Raw genomic sequence first — 22,387 nt, 5'->3', positions numbered from 1 at the left:
GGTTCTGTTCCCGACTTTATCAATGGTGAATCGGACGGCGAATGTATATATATATAGAGATATATATATCACACAATGAATGAATGCCAAGCGGCGCCGGGCTTCGATGTCGTTGTCGATTTCGATGTCGTCGCCGAGTGTCGGACATTTCGTCCTTTTCTTTTTATTTTTCCCTTTTTCATTTGGCCTTTTCCATTTGGCCATTTTCCCTTTTAGCCAGCGGTTTGCTCATTTTTTCGCTTGATTCCCTTGCTTTATTTTGGTGACTATCTTCTGGGCGGTTTTTCCACGCTCTCTTGATAATGTCGCTGCTCTGTCCCAGCGAACCATGAAATATTGATGGCCCACTCCCCGGAATCGGAGTATTGTGCCCGGCATATTAAGCGTTCATATAAAGTTTATTATATAGACATATGGTCTGTGCATGACCAACGGCGCAGAGCACTTTATATTAATTGATTTTCGCTGCGGACTTTACATGGAATTTAAAGGGGAACTCCTTCTTGCCTTGGCCACAAAGTCTGTGTTTTAACGATGCAATCCTTTTTCCTCACTGCCCCACTCATTACTTGCTGTTTACATGCTGATTTCGATAAGCTCGCCACCCTACGGAGCCATAATTAATAATTTTTGTGGCTCGTGGTTTTTGCTGCTTAAAGTTTTTGCACACTGGAAAAAGGGGTTTTACTATAAGCATATAAAGCATATTTTTTTAGAAATTTAAATAGCTAAGACGAACGTAGAGTGTAGATAATGGACTGTTTTTTACTGCAGCATCACGAAAATTTTTCCATACAGCAATCATTTTTCTATAATAACTTAAATTAATAAAAAGAAATACTTGCAGATTCAGACAAACTATGTATGTATTTTATAAAATAAATATTATATTATTCCAGAATTTGTAAAAAATTTTGAAAACATATAAAGTTTTAGAATTTAGAAGATCTTGTAGTTAACTGGAATCATAAAATCAGAGAAAAAATCCAGGAATTATTCTTTACCATTTAAAAATGTACATTATATATTATATATATATATATTTATTATCCTTTAAAATTATATGAAATTTTATAAAAACGAGTATCATTTCTTATCAATTGTTTTTAACAGTGTGGGTATTATTTTCATATTTAAAGTTTATTTAAAAGTTATTACTCATGTTTGAAAGTAGTTAAACTAATGTTTTTACTTTCAAATTTTCATGTTTAAAGTTTAATTCAAAGTAATTACTCATGTTTGGAATTAGTTTAACTAATAACACATAGTTTTATATGTTTTATAAGTTCTGTTTCACTGTTGGAAGTCTGCTGATGGCAGCACCGCTGAGCTTACCGCACCCAGAATTAATCAAACCCCACATTGTTTGTGCTGCGAGGAGCGCGAACAAAGGGCGCGAGAATAAACAGCGCGGGGTCAGCGGGGCTTACGCAAAACCAAAGGGATAAAGGGTAGGGTGGCAGGTCTATCAAGGACTCGACTGGGCGGATGGCTGCAAACAGGCCAAAGCTGATAACGTGACCAACTTGGAAATCAATTAAAGTGCAGCAGGGACCACGGCGATGCGAATTCTCTGCCCTGTGGTCGAGTGTCCTGTGGTCCTGGCCAACGGGGTGTTTGCTCCCTGGCTGGTAAAACTTAATTATGGCGGACGGATGTGGATGTGGAGCTGCCCGGGGGGGCGGAAGTGTGTGTGCCTGCACATGCCACGCCCACACACTGCTCGTATCCCCCTTAACCCGCCATAACCGCCGAGTTCTCCATGTCCATTGCACTCCACTCCTTTTTCCACTTGGCGCTGGGCGAACACGCCTCGGCAATTTTTCGAACATATTTCTGCCGAGTTACACCCACTTCTCATTGGATTTCCCTTTTGCCGGAAAATATGTCGCCCCAGCATTTGGAGGATTTAATTAAAAGCCCAGCAACTTAAAGACGCCTTTCGGAGGATTATAAATTATAGTTGGAATTATGGAACTGTGTCTAAATGGTTTAGGATAATTGCGCTGGGGGAGAAGGCACTCTCCCAGGAAGTCGTAAATTTCGCTCACGGAAGCTGAACATGGTATTTAAAAAAAGATGACGGTTCCAAGATTTAACTGGAACTATCATTATTAAATGTGGACACAAATGTAGGTCAACTAAAATTATTGCAAGTTGAATTAAATTAAACGTACTTAGTTTTAATAGCTTTTTCTTTTTTTGAGAAAATATTTCTTTTGTTTATTTAAAAAAAGGTTTGTAGGAAAATAATAGACGATGCTAAAAATATGACCCTCCTAAAAAAGAAGATTTAAATGTAGATTGTTAGAAAATTCAACAACAAATTCATAGAGGTATCCCACGTCTAAATCCGGATCCAATAACTCAAGCTATGAAATTTAGAAGTGGAGTTTCGGGTTCCCGTTCTGAAATCCATTGGAAATACGGAAAAATAAAACATGAAAATGGGTTAAAATTGTTACTCTAGTGTAAATAATAACTTTTATTGTAGCGTTTAAGAGATTTCAACCACAAATTCATAGAGGTATCCCACGTCAAAATCGGGATCCTATAACTTAAGTTATGGAATCTAGAAGTGCAGGTTTGGGTTCCAATTCTGAGATCCTTGGAAATACCGAAAAATCGGACATGAAAATGGGTTAAAATTTGGACCCTCTTGTAAAAGATAACTTTTGATGTAGTATAAAAGATAATTCAACCACGAATTCATAAAGGTATCCCACGTCTAAATCAGGATCCTATAACTCAAGTTATGGAATCTAGAAGTGTTGTTTTGGGTGCCCATTCTGAGATCCATTGGAAATACCGAAAAATCGAACATAAAAATGGGTTAAAATTTGTACCCTCTTGTAAAAGATAACTTTTGATGTAGTATAAAAGATAATTCAACCGCGAATTCATAAAGGTATCCCACGTCTAAATCGGGATCCTATAACTCAAGTTATGGGATCTAGAAGTGTTGTTTTGGGTGCCCATTCTGAGATCCATTGGAAATACCGAAAAATCAAACATGAAAATGGGTTAAAATTTGTACCCTCTTGTAAAAGATAACTTTTGATGTAGTATAAAAGATAATTCAACCGCGAATTCATAAAGGTATCCCACGTCTAAATCAGGATCCTATAACTCAAGTTATGGAATCTAGAAGTGTTGTTTTGGGTGCCCATTCTGAGATCCATTGGAAATACCGAAAAATCGAACATGAAAATGGGTTAAAATTTGAACCCTCTTGTAAAAGATAACTTTTGATGTAGTATAAAAGATAATTCAACCGCGAATTCATAAAGGTATCCCACGTCTAAATCGGGTTTCTATAACTCAAGTTATGGAATCTAGAAGTGCAGGTTTGGGTTCCCATTCTGAGATCCATTGGAAATACGGAAAATTCGAACATGAAAATGGGTTAAAATTTTGACCCTCTTGTATAAGATAACTTTAAATGTAGTGTAAAAGAGATTTCAACCACAAATTCATTTAGGTATCCCACGTCTAAATCGGGATCCTATAACTCAAGTTATGGAATCTAGAAGTCCAGTTTTGGGTTCCCATTCTGAGATCCATTGGAAAAATGCAAAAATCGAACATGAAAGTGGGTTAAAATTTTGACCCTCTTGTAAAAGATAACTTTTGATGTAGTATAAAAGATAATTCAACCACGAATTCATAAAGGTATCCCACGTCTAAATCAGGATCCTATAACTCAAGTTATGGAATCTAGAAGTGGAGTTTTGGGTTCCCATTCTGAGATCCATTGGAAATACCGAAAAATCGAACATGAAAATAGGTTAAAATTTTGACCCTCTTGTAAAAGATAACTTTTGATGTAGTATAAAAGATAATTCAACCACGAATTCATAAAGGTATCCCACGTCTAAATCAGGATCCTATAACTCAAGTTATGGAATTTAGAAGTGCTGTTTTGGGTGCCCATTCTGAAATCCATTGAAAATACCGAAAAATCGAACATGAAAATGGGTTAAAATTTTGACCGTCTTGTAAAAGAAAACTTTTAGTTCAGCGTAAAAGATAATTCAACCACGAATTCATAAAGGTATCCCACGTCTAAATCGGGATCCTGTAACTCTAGTTATGGAATCTAGAAGTGCAGTTTTGGGTTCACATTCTGAGATCCATCGGAAATACCGAAAAATCGAACATGAAAATGTGTTAAAATTTTAACCCTCTTGTAAAAGATATCTTTTGATGTAGTATAAAAGATAATTCAACCACGAATTCATAAAGGTATCCCACGACTAAATCGGGATCCTATAACTCAAGTTATGGAATCCAGAAGTGCAGTTTTGGGTTCCCATTCTGAGATCCATTGGAAATACCGAAAAATCGAACATGAGAATGGGTTAAAATATTGACGTTCTTGTAAAAGATAACTTTTGATGTAGTATAAAAGATAATTCAACCACGAATTCATAAAGGTATCCCACGACTAAATCGGGATCCTATAACTCAAGTTATGGAATCCAGAAGTGCAGTTTTGGGTTCCCATTCTGAGATCCATTGGAAATACCGAAAAATCGAACATGAAAATGGGTTAAAATTTTGACCCTCTTGTAAATCATAACTTTTGATGTAGTATAAAAGATAATTCAACCACGAATTCATAAAGGTATCCCACGTCTAAATCGGGATCCTATAACTCAAGTTATGGAATCCAGAAGTGCAGTTTTGGATTCCCATTCTGAGATCCATTGCAAATACCGAAAAATCGAACATGAAAATGGGTTAAAATTTTGACCCTCTTGTACAAGATAACTTTTGATGTAGTATAAAAGATAATTCAACCACGAATTCGTAAAGGTATTCCACGTCTAAATCGGGATCCTATAACTCAAGTTATGGAAGCCAGAATTGCAGTTTTGGGTTCCCATTCTGAGATCCATTGGAAATACCGAAAAATCGAACATGAAAATGGGTTGAAATTTTGACCCTCTTGTAAATCATAACTTTTGATGTAGTATAAAAGATAATTCAACCACGAATTCATAAAGGTATCCCACGTCTAAATCGGGATCCTATAACTCAAGTTATGGAATCCAGAAGTGCAGTTTTGGTTTCCCATTCTGAAATCCATTGGAAATACCGAAAAATCTAACATGAAAATGGGTTAAAATTTTGACCCTCTTGTAAAAGATAACTTTTGATGTAGTATAAAAGATAATTCAACCACGAATTCATAAAGGTATCCCACGTCTAAATCGAGATCGTATAACTCAAGTTTTGGAATCCAGAAGTGCAGGTTTGGGTTCCCATTCTGAGATCCATTGGAAATACCGAAAAATCGAACATGAAAATGGGTTAAAATTTTGACCCTCTTGTAAAAGATAACTTTTGATGTAGTATAAAAGATATTTCAACCGCGAATTCATAAAGGTATCCCACGTCTAAGTCGGGATCCTATAACTCAAGTTATGGAATCTAGAAGTGCTGTTTTGGGTGCCCATTCTGAGATCCATTGGAAATACCGAAAAATCGAACATGAAAATGGGTTAAAATTTTGACCCTCTTGTAAAAGATAACTTTGGTTGTAGTATAATAGATAATTCAACCACGAATTCATAAAGGTATCCCACGTCTAAATCGGGATCCTATAACTCAAGTTATGGAATCCAGAAGTGCAGTTTTGGGTTCCCATTCTGAGATCCATTGGAAATACCTAAAAATCGAACATGAAAATGGGCTAAAATATTGAGCCTCTTGTAAATGATAACTTTTAATTCAGCGTAAAAGATAATTCAACCACGAATTCATAAAGGTATCCCACGTCTAAATCGGGATCCTATAACTCAAGTTATGGAATCCAGAAGTGCAGTTTTGGTTTCCCATTCTGAAATCCATTGGATATACCGAAAAATCGAACATGAAAATGGGTTAAAATTTTGACCCTCTTGTAAAAGATAACTTTTGATGTAGTATAAAAGATAATTCAACCACGAATTCATAAAGGTATCCCACGTCTAAATCGGGATCCTATAACTCAAGTTATGGAATCTAGAAGTACAGGTTTGGGTTCCCATTCTGAGATCCATTGGAAATACCGAAAAATCTAACATGAAAATGGGTTAAAATTTTGACCCTCTTGTAAAAGATAACTTTTGATGTAGTATAAAAGATAATTCAAGCACGAATTCATAAAGGTATCCCACGTCAAAATCGGGATCCTATAACTCAAGTTATGGAATTTAGAAGTGCTGTTTTGGGTGCCCATTCTGAGATCCATTGGAAATACCGAAAAATCGAACATGAAAATGGGTTGAAATTTTGACCCTCTTGTAAATCATAACTTTTGATGTAGTATAAAAGATAATTCAACCACGAATTCATAAAGGTATCCCACGTCTAAATCGGGATCCTATAACTCAAGTTATGGAATCCAGAAGTGCAGTTTTGGTTTCCCATTCTGAAATCCATTGGAAATACCGAAAAATCGAACATGAAAATGGGTTAAAATTTTGACCGTCTTGTAAAAGATAACTTTTAGTTCAGCGTAAAAGATAATTCAACCACGAATTCATAAAGGTATGTCACGTCTAAATCGGGATCCTGAAACTCTAGTTATGGAATCTAGAAGTGCAGTTTTGGGTTCACATTCTGAGATCCATTGGAAATACCGAAAAATTGAACATGAAAATGGCTTAAAATTTTGACCCTCTTGTAAAAGATAACTTTTGATGTAGTATAAAAGATAATTCAACCACGAATTCATAAAGGTATGTCACGTCTAAATCGGGATCCTATAACTCAAGTTATGGAATCCAGAAGTGCAGTTTTGGGTTCACATTCTGAGATCCATTGGAAATACCGAAAAATCTAACATGAAAATGGGTTAAAATTTGGACCCTCTTGTAAAAGATAACTTTTGATGTAGTATAAAAGATAATTCAAGCACGAATTCATAAAGGTATCCCACGTCTAAATCGAGATCCTATAACTCAAGTTATGGAATGTAGAAGTGCAGGTTTGGGTTCCAATTCTGAGATCCATTGGAAATATGGAAAAATCGAACATGAAAGTGGGTTAAAATTTTGACCCCCTTGTAAAAGAAACCTTTTAATGTTTAATTGTTTAATTGAATCACAAATTCATAGAGGTATCCCTCTATAAAACCGGATTCCAGTAACGCAAGTTATGAAGTCTCTCAGCTATGCTGTAAAACAAACAAACTATATGTTTTACAAAACAAATGCAAGCCATTTGCAATCGGTGGCATTACGGACTTTGTACAGAGGACATCAACTTAAGAAGCATTTTCAGAGGAACCTTGTAGTACCTCACCAAAAAAGATAGCCTCATTTAAGTTGGAAGCCCCGGTGGTGCTTACCCCGATCGAACCCGAATCCGGTGGTGGATCCCGAGGCGGTGGTGTCGAGGGCCACTCGGCGGGGCGACACACTGGTCTCCCGCTGGCTGCTGTGGTTGCTGCCCAGCATCGGGTGCCTGCCGGTGGTGCGCTGTGCCTGGCTGAGGTGGTTCTGGTGGTGCAGTGCCCACTGGTTTTGGTGCTGATACTGATTGCTGTGGTGCTGTGGTGCAGGTCTGCCGTGCCGCTGAGGTGGCTGTTGCATGCTGGTGGCAGTCACTTGCCACAGGCTATCCGTTCGGTCCGATATTTTGGAGCTTTACGTGCCAAGTTTAGGAGTAGAATTCTTCTGCTTCTGTTCCTGCCACTTGCTAATTGCCACAAGTAGCATTCAAACACAAACACGCCCACACACTCAACGAAAAGTTTTGAGGCCAACTTTTGGTTGAGTTTGCCACCGCTTTCGTTTATTTAATTTTCCCTTTAAGCAGCGCTCTCGACCAAGAACTCTGTTAAAAAGTTTTCGGGCACAAAGTTTTCCGGCTCGGCTGGCGTTTTTCCAGGACTCGCTGGCTTTTTGCACAGTTTCCTCACTTAAATTAGGACAGCCACAAAGGGAAAGCCACAACATCAACAATGTGCGGTGCAGCCACTACGATTGTCAAGTGAGCCGTACGTAAGATGGCGTTTCTGCTGCCCAGACTCATCCTTAATCCAGGAACCGTAGTCCTTAATCCTTTGTCCACCAACCGGAACACGAGCTCAGTGGAAGAGGAGCCGGGCACAGGAAACACAGAACCGAGCACGGCAACACGGAAAACTAATTTAATAACAACACAGAAAGCTCCTGGGGGCATGCAACGTGCCGATTCGCTGGTTGTCCGCTCGCCTTTTCCACAAGTCCGGCGTAGTTTATAGACCAAACCGAACTGAACGATGGTTAAAAACTTATTTACGTATTTATCGGGTATATATACCCCTTTGTTTGCGCTTGGCCAACAATTGCCGTGGGCGGGGGCTCAAGGAGTGGGCCACAATTTATGCTAATTGCCATTGACAGTGGACAAGTTAATAGCTCGCAAAGTACTGTTCGCTTTCCGCTTACGTTTTCAGCCCAAGGATGCAGGATGTGGACTGCCGGATGCCAGATTCGGATTTCGGATTCACATTCAGATTGTGATTCTGATTTCAGATGCCAAATGTTACGGAGACCATTCGCAGATGGCTTTGATGCAGCGAATCCTTTGTTGGTGACAACCTCGAACTAGTTTACTTCGAACAAGATGCAGCCCCGAAATGTATATTACAATAAAAACACTCAAAAAAATAAGTGGATGAAAATTGGTCTTGATTAGGAACCACAAAACTATTTTTTCAATAACGGAAATACCGTTTTTAAATGTAAAGGTGTCTAAAGGTATGCAACAATATATTTAAATCTCAAAAGTGGAATGAATGCATTCTGAATAATAAACATACCTCTTTCATTAAATAGATTTTGGGTTTGGAAACGAATTGTGTTGAATTGGAAATTATTACTAAATATAAAAGTTGTACCTCAAATTGTTTAAAGAATACCTATGTTTATAAGATCTTTTTCTGGTTGGGGTTAATAAAAAATGATATATCACTGAGAAGATTTTGACCTTGGGTGAATGGCTTGATATTTAAATAACTTTTCCGAGTGCAGCTGAATCCCTTACCAAACCCCAACCATTGTGGCAAATAGCCCCCGCAACCGCCTTCATTATGCCAGTGTTCATTTGGCTGCCGCTGATGCTTTTGCATCAGTCAAGTCAAGACGAGTCAAGTCGACTTGAGTCAACTCGACCGCGTTGTCAACTGTCGCATCTGTGAGCAACCCATCCCATCCCATTCTCCAAGCCCCCCAGCGAAAAAGGCCCCTTTTTGGGCCTGCAAGTAGGCCATTTTAGCATGTTCTAAGCCCAGTTCACAACTATATATATGCAGGAACTACGAACGAAAGGCTCCAGTCCCGACTTTCAACTTTCAACCGGTTGCTCCCGTGGGCAGAAAAGTCACGCAAGGACTCGAGACTCGACTATCCAACCTCGCCGATTCTCGGCTGGCATTTACATGCTTGCATAAACCTGAATATTTAATGTTTCGGTCCCCAACAACTGTTCCCTCGTTATCTTTGTGTTTGTCAAATTGAATTGTAAATATTTGAAGGGCGGCAGTTTTCATTGCCCCTGCTGACGTGGATAACTAATGCATCCGATGAGTTCAAGGCAAAACTGAATAAATAGTACAAGTATCCGGGTATTGTATGCACAGCAAATTAAATAAACTGGGAAAAGACACATATCACTTACAGAAATATACATTGGGAATATTTTAATTACTAGAAATGGTAATAAATGGTAAAACATTCAAAATTCAAAGGATTTCATTTGGGATAAATATATTATGGTGTAATATTTGTTTCAAATTTATAATATTGGTTGTTTCCCAACAACATTTCAAGAGACTACACAGATATTTGTTATTATTAAAATGGAAAATGCTTAGTAAATAATCTCTGAAAAGATGCATATCACTAACTGGACTAAGTAGTTATTAAAAGGGAATATATGAGACCGCTCTAGTCAAAACTGACTAATTAAGGATTTTAAACACCTCTTTACGATCTGGTAAATAATAATTGTTTATGGTGTATCCCAGCCAATGGAAGGAAACTATTGCTTCCTATTTACCTCTTACTACCTGAAGCGGGTAATTGCATTTCCCATTTTGAGCTTGGCTAATGAGCAAAAACTGGTCTTGGAATTGATATAAATTACACTAATTGGTTGCTTGTGTTGGCCCGAGTAGGATGCACCATAGACCAGTTGCCAGGCAATACAGAGTGGATCCACACACATAAACAGATATTAAGAGCCCCTCGCTGGCAACAAGTTAAGACTGGAAAGCCTGCAAAGCCGCTGTCCTGCTGGTAATTATCGGAATACGTATACGTCCTGTTGCACCACGACGACCAGGACGACATGTTGGCCGTTAGCGTCTCGTGCTAAAACGCCACTTGTGCCAGTTGCATCGCCATTTGCCTTTTGTGCGTCAAATTAACAACTTCCGCATGAGGCCACACGAGGCACTTGCACCCGAATGCGTCATTTTCTGGGCTGCGTTGGCTGCCTTTTGTCTGCCAAGCCGTATTGTCAGTGCCTCTTGGCCAGATGCCAGAGTCTGGCCAAAACCGGCTAAGAACCAACGAGACTGGAGCCGACAGGGCCTATTATTGTGCTTTAATGGCAGCTAAACTGGCGGGCTATTTAGCCAAGAGACAGATACAAAGACACGCCTCCAAAGACGCCCTAGTTAATGGCATTCTTAAAGTTTTCCCTTTCCGGGTTAAGTGTTTCTCTCCCATAAAAAGCCTTTAACTGCTGTTTGCCAACTATTCAATACTCAATTTCCACCATTTAAATGCCTTGTTTCCGCTTGGCTCAATGTCCTCGGGGAATCCGAGCTCGATCGATAGACAATATCCAAGCTCTCAACTCAACTTGGCCAAAATGCCAAGCATTCGCCGTAAAACTTGTGAAAAATCTGTGCGCATCAAGTATGCTTCAAACGTATCATTTGAATCTGGCCGAAAAGGGGAAAAATGCTCAGACATTTATTTTATTATTTTTCTTCTTGCTTTTTTTTGGGCGGAAAAACTCATAACCGAAACGAGCAAGGAAAAACTTTGGCCGCTTACACAGAAGAAATTAAGAGGTTCGTACTTGAAACTATAAGTTTGAAGGCAGTTTTTGGGCTCTTAGCAATTAAAGATAAAGGATGGTAAAAGCTTTTTGAAGTATGCTTAGTTCATTTAAATTTATGTAACTATTTTAGATATAATATATTTAAATGATTTACTTGGTTACCTTATATTCTTGAACTTTTAAGAACTGAAAATTCTCAATTTTTAGTTTGATTTAATACTATACCATCTAAAGTTCTAATAATAGCAGTCTAGTAGGTATTTATTTCTATTTATTTTTGTAATATTGAAAGATAAAATCAAGCCTGGGGTGACTAGGCTATTAAAGCGACAAGAATCTGAATCATTCAAGAGAAATTTTATGAGCTCTCCATTTTTCACTACTTTTTTCTGTGCATCAAAGTGAAAAAGTCTGCGCAAAGTTCTTCAATGAAAGACATAAAATATTTGCTCTATATGGTTTTCTATGTTTGTGCTCGCATCTAAGGCGATTTTCTTAACTTTTGCTGCAGCAGCCAGAGCATTGAACTGGTAGCTCCTGAATTTGTTGGCAGCCAATTCCCGGGGGTTTGGGTTTCTCGTCTCGGAAAAATGGGGTTAGACTGCGCCCAGCCGAGCGATTTTAATTTCTTTTATTCCCGACCGGGTTTTGTCATTGGCCTGCAAATGATTTGTATCTTACTTTTGTTTTCGTTGCCTCTGCTAAATGCCAAGTTTATGCTAAATTTTGTGGGTCGAAAGGGTTGGACGGACTGGGTTGGACAACTGGGGACCCAAATTAACTAATGATGAAAAATGCCCCTTTCCCTTTGAGGGCTTTTTGTGCCCGGGTCCAGGTCCAGTAATTTACAGTGGAGGTCAGCATTATGGTTTATGAGCTTCTCTGTTGGCCCAAATGAAGTTGTCGTTCGGACGGACAGGCAAACTGAAGGGCCAAAGCCACAGACCAAAAGGCCCGACGGGCATATGGCACAAACAGATATTAAGTATACGCCTCCGAGACCATTTCCTTTTGCTGCCAAACGTAAATGTATATGTAAATGCAAATGTAATGCTAATGCGTTTCACACAGGCGCACACAAAAACCAAAGCACACACACATAGGATGCATTGCTCATACGCCCTGTTGAGCACTGAAGAGCAATCAGACGCTTGTAAATATTTCATTTATGCACTCGGAACTTAATTTCGGGCTAAACTATCTCAATTGTAAATGAAATCATACTTACCAGCACATAACCTATGCGCATATTTGCACACACAGTTTGGATGTTTATTATTTTAGTAGATCTATATGTATATATACAAACCGAAACCGAAACCGAAATCGTAATCGAAAGAAATGTTATTTGAATATTAATCATATTGCACTCACCAAGTCTACGTACTACAGATGGAGAGATGTGAGAGAGAAGCGTTTGGTTGGTTAGTTGGATTTTGATGAGGCATTTTCGTTATTTGATATTTAAAATGCAATTTTGTACAGATTGAGAGCGTTCCAAATTCGTCGAATTTGTTGGGCAAGCATCATGAAATGAGTTTACGTTTAATATATAATTTAAAGGAAAGAAACTGGTTAGTCGACGAGTTTACAAATTGCACGGTGTGTGTTATATTTATATATATAAATATTACATATGCTATAGAGTGTGTTGAAATGACGATTGCATCTACGCTTGGCTTAAATCTAGGCTAAGAGTAAGGCGCAGCTGGTGTGTGAGGCATGCAGAGACATGGGCGTGGCGGAGGGGGATGCAAAACGGTTAAGCGAAATGTGAAACGCTATTTATTTGCCCCTCCTGCTGGGGGTATGGAGAAAGTGGGGGGGGGGGTCTTTGGGTATGTATGTGGGGATTAAACTAAGTATGTCAACTGCAAAGCCAGTAGGTCAGGGATAGTGGTCCTGCCAGTTTTGTTACCTCTATGTGTGATTGGATTGGTGGGGGGGGGTGGATGTTCGAGGGGGGGTGGGTGTTCTAGGGGGTGGGGGGTCTTCAACAGGGGGTCTCTGTTTTTGGCTGCCCGACGACACACTTACTTTTCATGATCCGATTCCTGTACTCATCATCGCGCTGCATGGCCACACTGCCACCGCCGTTGGAGACCATCGAGCTCACTTGTTCCATGGGCACAATATCCTGCAAAAAGGATACACAGGAAACACAAACATGAATGCGATGAATGAAACTGCCATCAATCATACTGTATACACCCGCCATATGTTTGCCCTCTGCTTATCGGCAGGAGTTATGTGGCCATGGGAAAAACCCAATAACAGAGAAATATGTGGCGAAACCTAATTAGGAAAAAGGCGGGAAAAAATGCATGTCCTGCGGCCAAAATAAATTCCATAAATTTCCTTTCCATTTTTAATTGTGTGCAGTAGCAGCAGCGGTATTTGGTAGGAAAAATGAACTAGATAAATTGCGGCTTTTTTCCTGCGCTTTTGTTGAAGTGCCAACAAAGGCATTCCATGTTATATATTTTTTTCCCCGGCTGGCACTTTGACTGGTTCCAGCTGCCAAAACAGGAAGAGCCCAGAGGAGCAGCTGCTCCTGCCCAGCCAGCCGTGATATATTCCCCCGGATATATGTATCTCAGTATTGTGTGCACTCAGCGGACTGTGCCCCCAAAGGGGGGAGGGGGTTGCCACGAGGGCAGATTGAGTAAAATGGATTACACTCTGCTCGTTCGTCGACATTTATTAATGAATTTACAGGATTAGCGGGGTAATAAACGCATTTTATCCTTCGGTTAGCTGCTGCTGCTCCTTTGGATTAGCTGGTAAAGTGTTTTGTGTGAGTGGTTCTCGGTGCAATGAAAGGCCTTTTAATGCACATAATATTTCACCAAGATTGCCCTGATTTTTAGTGGCAAAAGGGAAAGAGGAAATGAGGGGTTGACCAAGTTGTAAATTATCCTTATCTCGATTAACTTCAAAACTTTGCTACTTTACTCTTTGCTGATTTTAATTTTACCACAGAGATAGCTTTTAATTTGATTCTTATCTTAATGGTTAATTACAGACCTAAAATAAATGTAATCTGGTTTTATAACCAATAACTAAAGGCTGGCGTTTAATTAATGCCTTAAACTGAGTGTGAACAAATTATATAAATGGACCTAAAGATAATAGTCAGCTATTAATATTTGAACAAGAGCTTTTTCATCAGAAAACAGGAGATTTTTTAAAGAACTAATTAATGACAATTAATTTAAAATTAAATAATAACTGAATTTACAAAGCATGAATAAATAATCCAAAATTTATTATAAATGGAAATTTGTTGTGCTAGAGAGAAAAGTAAAACCTAAATATTTATTTATAACAGTGAAATATGCATAAAGAATAATTTTGCATTTTTTAGGTGAAGAGCAGTGAAGTTTGTATTTTATTTTAGCAATAATAGTTTGATTGATGACACAAAATGAATATCATAATTATGCCGAAATAATAAATAAAACATAAAGCATTTCATGGAAAGACATTATTTTAATGGTGAAATATAAGAGTAAATCGAAATAACAAAGCCAACTGCTCTAAATTAAATAATAAATAATAAATAATAGAGAATAAACTAAAATCCGATTAAAAACATACTACAATAGATATTAAACAGAATAAATGGTGAACTAAATTCGGGCTGAATAAACATTAATTTACATTTATGCCAACCAAATGCAATCTTTGTTCTTTTGTGCTGGATGATGATTTGTGGGGTGCCAGAGTGCTGAAGTTTATAATATATTCCAGCAAAAAATAGTTTGATTGATGGCCCAAAATGAAATTCAAATAGATTTAAAGCGAAAATCTGGGAAAACAAACAATTTCCCCATGGGGAGAGCTCTGTCACTCAAACCCATAGGCAAACAAACAAAAAAACAGAGTCATTTGGACAATGCAGTGGAAATGTGAGCCTGATTTTGAGCCCCTCTTTGGGTCAAAGGGCACATGGGCATGCGGCTGAGCACGTCACGTATTCGACATGTATAATGCGCAATTCAATTTTGATCTAAACACGCATTATGCAGCATATTACGCATACGCCATGCTGCCCATAAAACAAGAGCAATTTAAATGCATGGCCTCCAATGCGGAGTTCCGCCTGCTCACCATCTTTTTGCGACTTTTTGCAACTTTTTCGACTGTCATATTAACGGCCTTTGCATATTGAAAATGTTTTGCCTGCAAAATGTGACAAACTTTCGACGACACACTACAGTCGTTGTGAGTTTTCCTTTTCGGCGTTGTTTGCTGGCTCCCTGCCAGCAGATACATATCTGCCATGTGCGGATGTGGAGGACTATAACCAGGAGTGTGTGTCCCAGGATAACTGAGAACTGAGCACTGAGCACTAAGCCAACCGGTGAGTGGGTTTGAACAGGCTTGAACAGGTGTGTGCAGGTGGCAGTTGGCATTTGGCAGTCCTTTCCAGGAGCCAGGATACTCGGCATGCGCTTCAATTAAAATGTTGCCGAAATTGCTTTTTGTTTTGCAAATAAACTAAAACCTGAATGGAATATCAACGATGATACCCATGAATATGGCAAAATGTGGCGTAAACAAAGACCACTGAAATTAAAATGCTGGCTTAAAGGGGTAAAAGCCAAATAACATTATATTACCATTCGAGAGAACAGAGAAATAAAAATGCATTTGCCAACTGTGGGCCATAAAATTGCATTGCATAAATATCCTTTACTGAAAATGGGAATTTATGAAACGAAAATAAAAGCCAAATGGCTTAATTTGAAATTGGAAATATGGCGAAATGCAAAAATAGCTAGACGCAAAGTACGAGTAGTAAAGTAAAATAATGTATAATACGGAAAAGCCATTAAAATGAAAATTTTAATATTGAACAGTATGGAAAATAAAGAAAAAAGGAAATATAATGGTCAGGAACTAGTTAAAGACTTTAAAAAGTAGGAAATAAATGTGTATAAAATTAAAATTTTGGGGTTTTACAAAAATATAAAATGAAAATCCCCTTAAACTAAAGTATAGATACAAACTGAAGACCCAATAAAAAAGGATTTCAAGAGTAAACTAAATGTGTCAACAGCAAAACAAGCTCTTCACATAGATACTTGCGAATTTTCCGCATGAATTCTTCTGCCGAATCAAGTTTTATTTCACCACAAAGTCACCGCAGGGACTTGTGTGCAATTTGCATAAATCACGTGGCAACCCAAATGAGCTTTCCAAGTTTCGATAAGAAGCCGTCAGCAGATTTCACCTTTGCCACCTGTTCAAATTTCCCCTGCCCCTGTGTCGACAGAACTTTGCCATTTGCTGTCTGTCGCATCGATTTCAATTTGGTAAATTGTCGGTTTCGCTGCTCTCGGATTTAATTAAATGCAATTGCCCTGGCAAGGACACACAGTGGATGAAACTCGATGTCCGGTTTGAATTGAATTTTTTATTCGCATCTGCCCTTCGCTCTCTATCGCGGTTTTTCCCTCCCCTTTTTTCTTTTTTGTTTGAGTTCACCCAGCTTGGGCAAATTTAAACATTTTCATTTACTCGTCTGTCGGTGGCCAGTTCGTTTTCACCCTTTTTCCCACCGCTTTTCCAACGGTGGCCTGCTACTTTGTCATGCAAATTAACGGGTATATTGTTGCGACATCGCGACCAAAAGCCGCAGCTGTAAGTCACACAAAGAAAGGTCTTTCCAGGATCCCAACACGCACGTGAGTACACTGAGAAAACGACTAATAAAAACGAAAAGCTAAAATTTTATCTGATGTATCTAAGATTTGACTAAACAGAAGAACTCGAATTATAATAAATGTATTAACTTGTACTTGATCACATTCCTATTTGTGTAAACAGATTTCTTTACAAAAAAATTAAATTGTTTTAATTTATTCTCTATTCTATTTGCCCATTGTCGATAAGAACACTTAAATAGAACTCTTAAAAATGTGTCCAAAAGTATGCAGTAAAAAATGAAGTTCTTATTTGGGAAGAAATCCTGAAGACATTTTAATTACAAAATTATTGTTGCATACTTTTAGGCAACTTCATAAAAGATTTCCAATCCTTACAATGTCACATTTTTTTTATTTAAATGGAGTGCTAAAGAAGAAATATTAAAGGTAAAGCGCATTTTCAATCTCGATTAACAATTCTTATTTGCTCAAGATTTCTTCCTGTGTCTATCTTTATTCGTGGGAGGTAGGTACTATATGTGTTGGCCATAAATAAGCCATCGACGGGATTAGTGCGAGCGAAAGTTGATGGTCTGTACTTTGCCGCATATGCATGTATGTTGAATAATTAATTTTTATTGATCGCGATTGCGTGGTGACACCCAAACAGCCGCGTCCGCTGTTGTTTATTAGTTTTCTGAGGCTTTGTCTGCGCCCCGTTTGTGGGGCACAAAGGGCTTACGAGGGTCGGGCGCCATTGTTCCCAATGTGCCGCATAATTATCAGCACACACTGTTGATATACTGTCTTTACCAGGATGAGGATGAGGATGTGGATGTGCGATGTGTGAGGGCGCACTTGCCGCTGTTTACCCAATTGTATCGCACTAATAAAGCTAATGTGCTCGCTAAACTGTTGGCCATGACTCGTATTTGGCCCAGACGACCCTAAGCCAACAGCCCAGCCCATCTGAAGCCGAAGCCAAGCCAGTTAAACCCGAACGAGAAGTGCGCTAATTGCCTTTCAAGTTGTTGACTGAACCATCCCATTTGGCTTTCCCTCTGCGTGCATGGCTCTTGGCCTGGCCAGAACAACTAAGTAGTGTAACGTAACGTAAGGGCCAACTTTCAAGTGCTGGCAGAAAAATATCGGAGGAGGAAAGTTTGAGGGAAGCCGGCTGAAGACTTAATCGATGTGGCAACTAAAGTCTCTTAAATAGTTCGAGGTTAGTGGTAACTCAATTAAATGGTATTTTTAATTTCTTAGGCATTAATTTAACTCTGAGAAATTCATATAATGTGCCTTAAACTGTAGATAAATCAAAAATTCAAAAGGTGTCTAAAAGTATGCAACAATTTATGTTAAACTTAGAACTGCAATGTATTCAGATATTTATGATCCACTTTAAATAAACATTCATCTTATATATTCCCCAATTAATTGCTTATTTGCTCTGACAATTAAATTTGTAAACGAAATTAACGAAAATAAATATTAACTGTTGTGTAAATAAAATTACATTAAATTGTTTTAAAGTAAGAATGCCGAATGTTTAACTAACCCATTTGCTTTTGTTGATTTTCACAGCAAACTTTGTATTCAAATACACTTGTTTGCCTTCTGTGATTATCCTCTTCTGTTTGCGCTACAACCATTGTGCATATTTAAAGTGCGCTAAAAAAAGTATGTTAAATATCTGAATGTAAATATGCAATCAACCTGTTCATCAGGTTTAAGTGCCCAAACCCTTTGACTTTCCTTACTGATCTGGTTTTTGAACCCGAACCACACTTAAGCCAAAGCCGGCGCCAAGTCAATGGCAAACCAAATATTTGGAGAAAGCTTAGGGCCACGGGACAAAGGATCTGGATCTGGGCTAATGCCGAGCTGAGCGGCCTCAGGTGGTACAGCCTCATCCAGGTCTTCAAACCCATCCTCCTCTGGGGAGACCTTAGGCCAAATATTCGCCGTAAAACAAATGCAAATGCCTTGGCCAAGTGCAGTGTGTAACTGCAGCAGTCGACAGACAGCAGCGAACTGATTAAATATCCGGAACGGAACGGTACGTTACTCAGAATCCCCGGCTCAAATGTACACTCAGCATAATGCGAATCCATGTAGGGAAATGTAATTTGAACGCCAAAGCAAACAGCGGGCTGGGGAGCCGTTTTGAAAGGCTGCCAGGAAGTTGGCCAGGTGCTTGGGCTGAAAAACAAAGGCCGCCGCTGGATATTTACCCAGTGCCAGTGCAGCTGAAGCAGCAGGAGCAGTCATGGCATAGCTTTTCCAGCAGCAGCAGCAGCTGCGGGAGCACAAAACAAAGCCCTGGTAAACAGCCGGGCAATGTGATTAAAAAATAAAGGAGCGCAGCCAGCACAACAATGGGAAATGGAGCACGGACCCAGGAAGTGCACGGCGGAAAATGAATAAATGCATTTTGAAGCCTTTTCGGTATGTTCTGGGATCGAAAAAAAACCCTGAGGGGGTCTATAGTAATCGAATTTGTATAATAAAAAATTAAACATTTATAGTTATTTTCTGACTCTTCTTTTGAGTGCTACATTTAAAATTAATATTTTTTATTCCATTGTAAAGCTTTGCTTTCAGTGTATACAAGGTTTATTGTCTACTTTTGATTACCGAAACGCTTGTTTTCAGAACTCTACAGGTTTCTTCAGAATGTTTTTGTACCATTCTTATATTCGGAAATGCGTATTTTATACTTTTTAAAATTTCATAATACCTATCTACACACATTATTTAAAGATAAACAAGTTATAAATTTCTTGAATGCACTTTCATTTAAATTATTATATATATTGGGAACACTTTTTTTCATTTTAAATATTTCCTGATTGATTATTTTAAAATATCTCCCTTTAATGTTGCATTTTTGTTTAAGTTCTCTAAATCTTACTACGAAATAATGGAATATAGTTTGCTATAAATTATAAGATTTTAAGTAACCATGCATTTTTTCTACTTTGATATTTTCTAATACTATTTTCAAACTGATCCTTAAAATTGTTTAAAATATTAGAAATTGGCCTGGAATGTTTTAGTTTAAGTTCAGACATGTTGAAATGATTTTTACTTCAATTTTATTTCACTACTGAATTCCTTTAATATGGGTAGTATATTTTTTTCTCTGCAGCGGATGGATTCGTAGTTTAAAGAAAACGGTTTTCCAAAAGGTACTCACCTCGTAGCGCGTGTCGATTTCTGGCAACTTCTCCAGGAACTCCTCGACCATCTTTCGTTGCACGTGCGCCGAGCCTCGCAATCACACGCATACAAACCCCCCCTCACGCACTCACACACCCCGACACTCACCCACACACTCACCCACACACACACACACTCGCACACAGGGCACACAGATACCAATATTAAAATTGACACGCACCAAATTAAAGTTTCTGCTTATCAATTATGGACAACTACTAATTGCTGCAGCTGGGCTCAATTACTTTGTGGTTCTTTGGCATTGACAATAGTTCAGTCTGAAAAAACACCTGTTGTTCTTTTGTTCTTTTTTTTTTTAGATTTTAGATATAGTATTTGGAAGTCACACACTGAGAAATTCGTAGGTTGCGGTCCTTTTTTGTACAGACTGCTCGATTTTTGGCAGCCGATCTAAGATTAATCTAAGGTTTTTGCACTTTCCGTTGCCGTCTTTTGTGATTGTCTTTGGAGAAGGGAGAAAGGAGAAAGGGGTGTAGGGTGTATATAGACTACTGGTCACTTGGCACTCGATTCGGGCGGTAGTTTTAGCCCACACACATAGGCACACAAACGAAGATACAAAGATACAATGTGTTTGAAGAACAAGCGGAGAGGAAGGGAAGACGAAGCTGAAGCTGAAGCCGTGACGGAACCAAAACATGTGCCTCCGAGAACAGAACTCCTGTTTTCTTGGCCCTGTGTGTGCGAGAGACCAACAACCAACAAGCGCTGTCCGTTCACTGCCGTTCAGCACTAACAACAAACTGCAGAAAAACAAAACATTTATAGCCAGGCCAAAAGGCCCGAGTCCTCGAAAGCCGTCGTACTCGCATCGTATCGACGACCCGACCCGAGATGATGATGTTCTAAAAACTGTGAGATGCTGTGAAGCGCCGAAAATTGAAGGCAGCCATCGGCTGGCCGATAAAATGGAGGCAAGAATACAAAAAAGTGTGGCGCGCTTTTCGGCGCCGGCGCAAGGCAGCTGAAAAAGCGAGGGGAAAATTAAACCAGACTGCAACTCCTACTCTCCCGGTATGTATATGGGATTCCTCTGCCTGGTTCTGGTTCTGGATATTCCCCTCTACAACTGACACACATCAGGGATAGAGCTTGCAGTCCAACAAGACGGAAAAAACGGCATCCATTGGATCGCAATCGCAGCTCAAGTGGCGAGTGCCGAGGATACAGGAGTTGCATGTTGCATGTTGCCCTGCTGTCCCTTTGTTTTGCCAGCACTTGTAAATAATTTGCAGCTAACGAAGGCGGCGCCACTCAAAGGAGTCTATCTCTCTAGCCTGGAGGACCCTCCTTCCACTCTATCTATCTGAGTTTTTGTCCTGGAAAGGGAGTCTCCTCGTTTTTCTAAGCCGACTCTGAAGTCGAGCAGTTATCATTAATCTCGAGCACACACGCTCTCAATCGATTGCTGTCACCGGGCTGTGTTTGCCTAGCAATTACCACCGGAAAAACAACAATTACTCCCAGGGGGATGAAGAGGTGGGGACCCTTAAAGGACTGCCCCACTAAGCCATTGAAAACAGGAACTTGCTCAGGTAAATAAAGCAGCTGGTTAACGAAGTCACAAGTGATCTCCATTTGGTTTATAATTCTACCACAGAGAAACAACAGAGCTTCAAAATAAGACTTAAAGTTTAACAAAAAATATTTTTATATATATTTGATTGTTTATTCTTATCAAAAATCATGGAAACCTAACTAGAGACTCAACTAAAAGGAGTGCAAGGGAGATGGAGATATGCATGCAACAATTCTGGTGTTTTTGAGCTTGCACACCACGCCACCTAGCGTCTATTCCTTTATTTGCTTATAAGTAGATGGGTAGATGGGTATTGATAATCAGAACAAAATGCCTTTTACACTTTTACCGTAACTCTACAAGTAAACAATCAGTAACTTGTTAAAAAAATCACAGTTGATATCAAACCTGTCTAAAATTATACTTGACAATATTTTAAAAAGCCCCACCTGATCTTTATTGTCAAAAACCTGAGATCTTAAAATGATCTTAAGTGAATGTAAATAATATCATAAATCATATAAGCTTGACTCGAAAACATAGTTATACTAAATCTTATATTCGCATCTAATCCTTTCTATTGCCCTGAAGACTGAGTGTTAATGAATTAAAAAAGGTTAATATCAAAGTATGATGTAGTTTTTAAAATCTGCTATCTCAGACAGTAAACTTGCAATGTCATAATAAAGCAATCAATGATAAGTAGGTACTTCCCATATCGACTGGATTGACTACTCACCGAACCCACTGCTGCCATGTCCTGTCCTTCGAAAGTCAATATTTAATCCCAAAGTTGAACTGTGACCGCACTCGCTGGCCAGTGGAGAAACACTGAACGGAACTCGGCTAATCAGAGGGAAATGGTCGCCGCGATAATGCAACAATTGGCTTCCCACACACACGTCATCAAGGGTCCTTG

At 38.9% G+C, this 22,387-nt stretch overlaps 2 protein-coding genes across 9 annotated transcripts in view; one reads left to right on the top strand and one right to left on the bottom strand.

The window, feature by feature from the left end:
• LOC108005825 (band 7 protein CG42540) overlaps nt 1-22,356 on the bottom strand; it is a 46,078-nt gene extending 23,722 nt beyond the window's left edge. For 2 of the 8 annotated variants that reach the window (XM_036815001.3, XM_065864800.2), the window contains exons 1-3: nt 22,208-22,356; nt 13,087-13,186; nt 12,424-12,435 (exon numbers count right to left, since the gene is read on the bottom strand). In XM_036815001.3, coding sequence (XP_036670896.3) covers nt 12,424-12,435; nt 13,087-13,186; nt 22,208-22,225 — 130 coding nt within the window. In that variant the 5' untranslated portion in view covers nt 22,226-22,356. Of the gene's footprint in view, nt 1-7,339; nt 7,636-7,994; nt 8,212-12,423; nt 12,436-12,722; nt 12,736-13,086; nt 13,187-19,905; nt 19,972-22,207 lie in introns of those variants that run through there. The other 6 variants (XM_036814998.3, XM_036815002.3, XM_036815004.3 and 3 more) reach the window with 5 other exon arrangements.
• The window catches only part of NT1 (Neurotrophin 1), a 128,497-nt gene that overhangs the window by 4,592 nt on the left and 101,518 nt on the right, over nt 1-22,387 (top strand). The window lies entirely within an intron of this gene.

This window comes from Drosophila suzukii, chromosome 3 (assembly GCF_043229965.1).
Source record: "Drosophila suzukii chromosome 3, CBGP_Dsuzu_IsoJpt1.0, whole genome shotgun sequence".
In the NCBI taxonomy this organism is placed as follows: Eukaryota; Metazoa; Arthropoda; class Insecta; order Diptera; family Drosophilidae; genus Drosophila; species Drosophila suzukii.
This window is presented reverse-complemented; position numbering and strand designations above follow the sequence as displayed.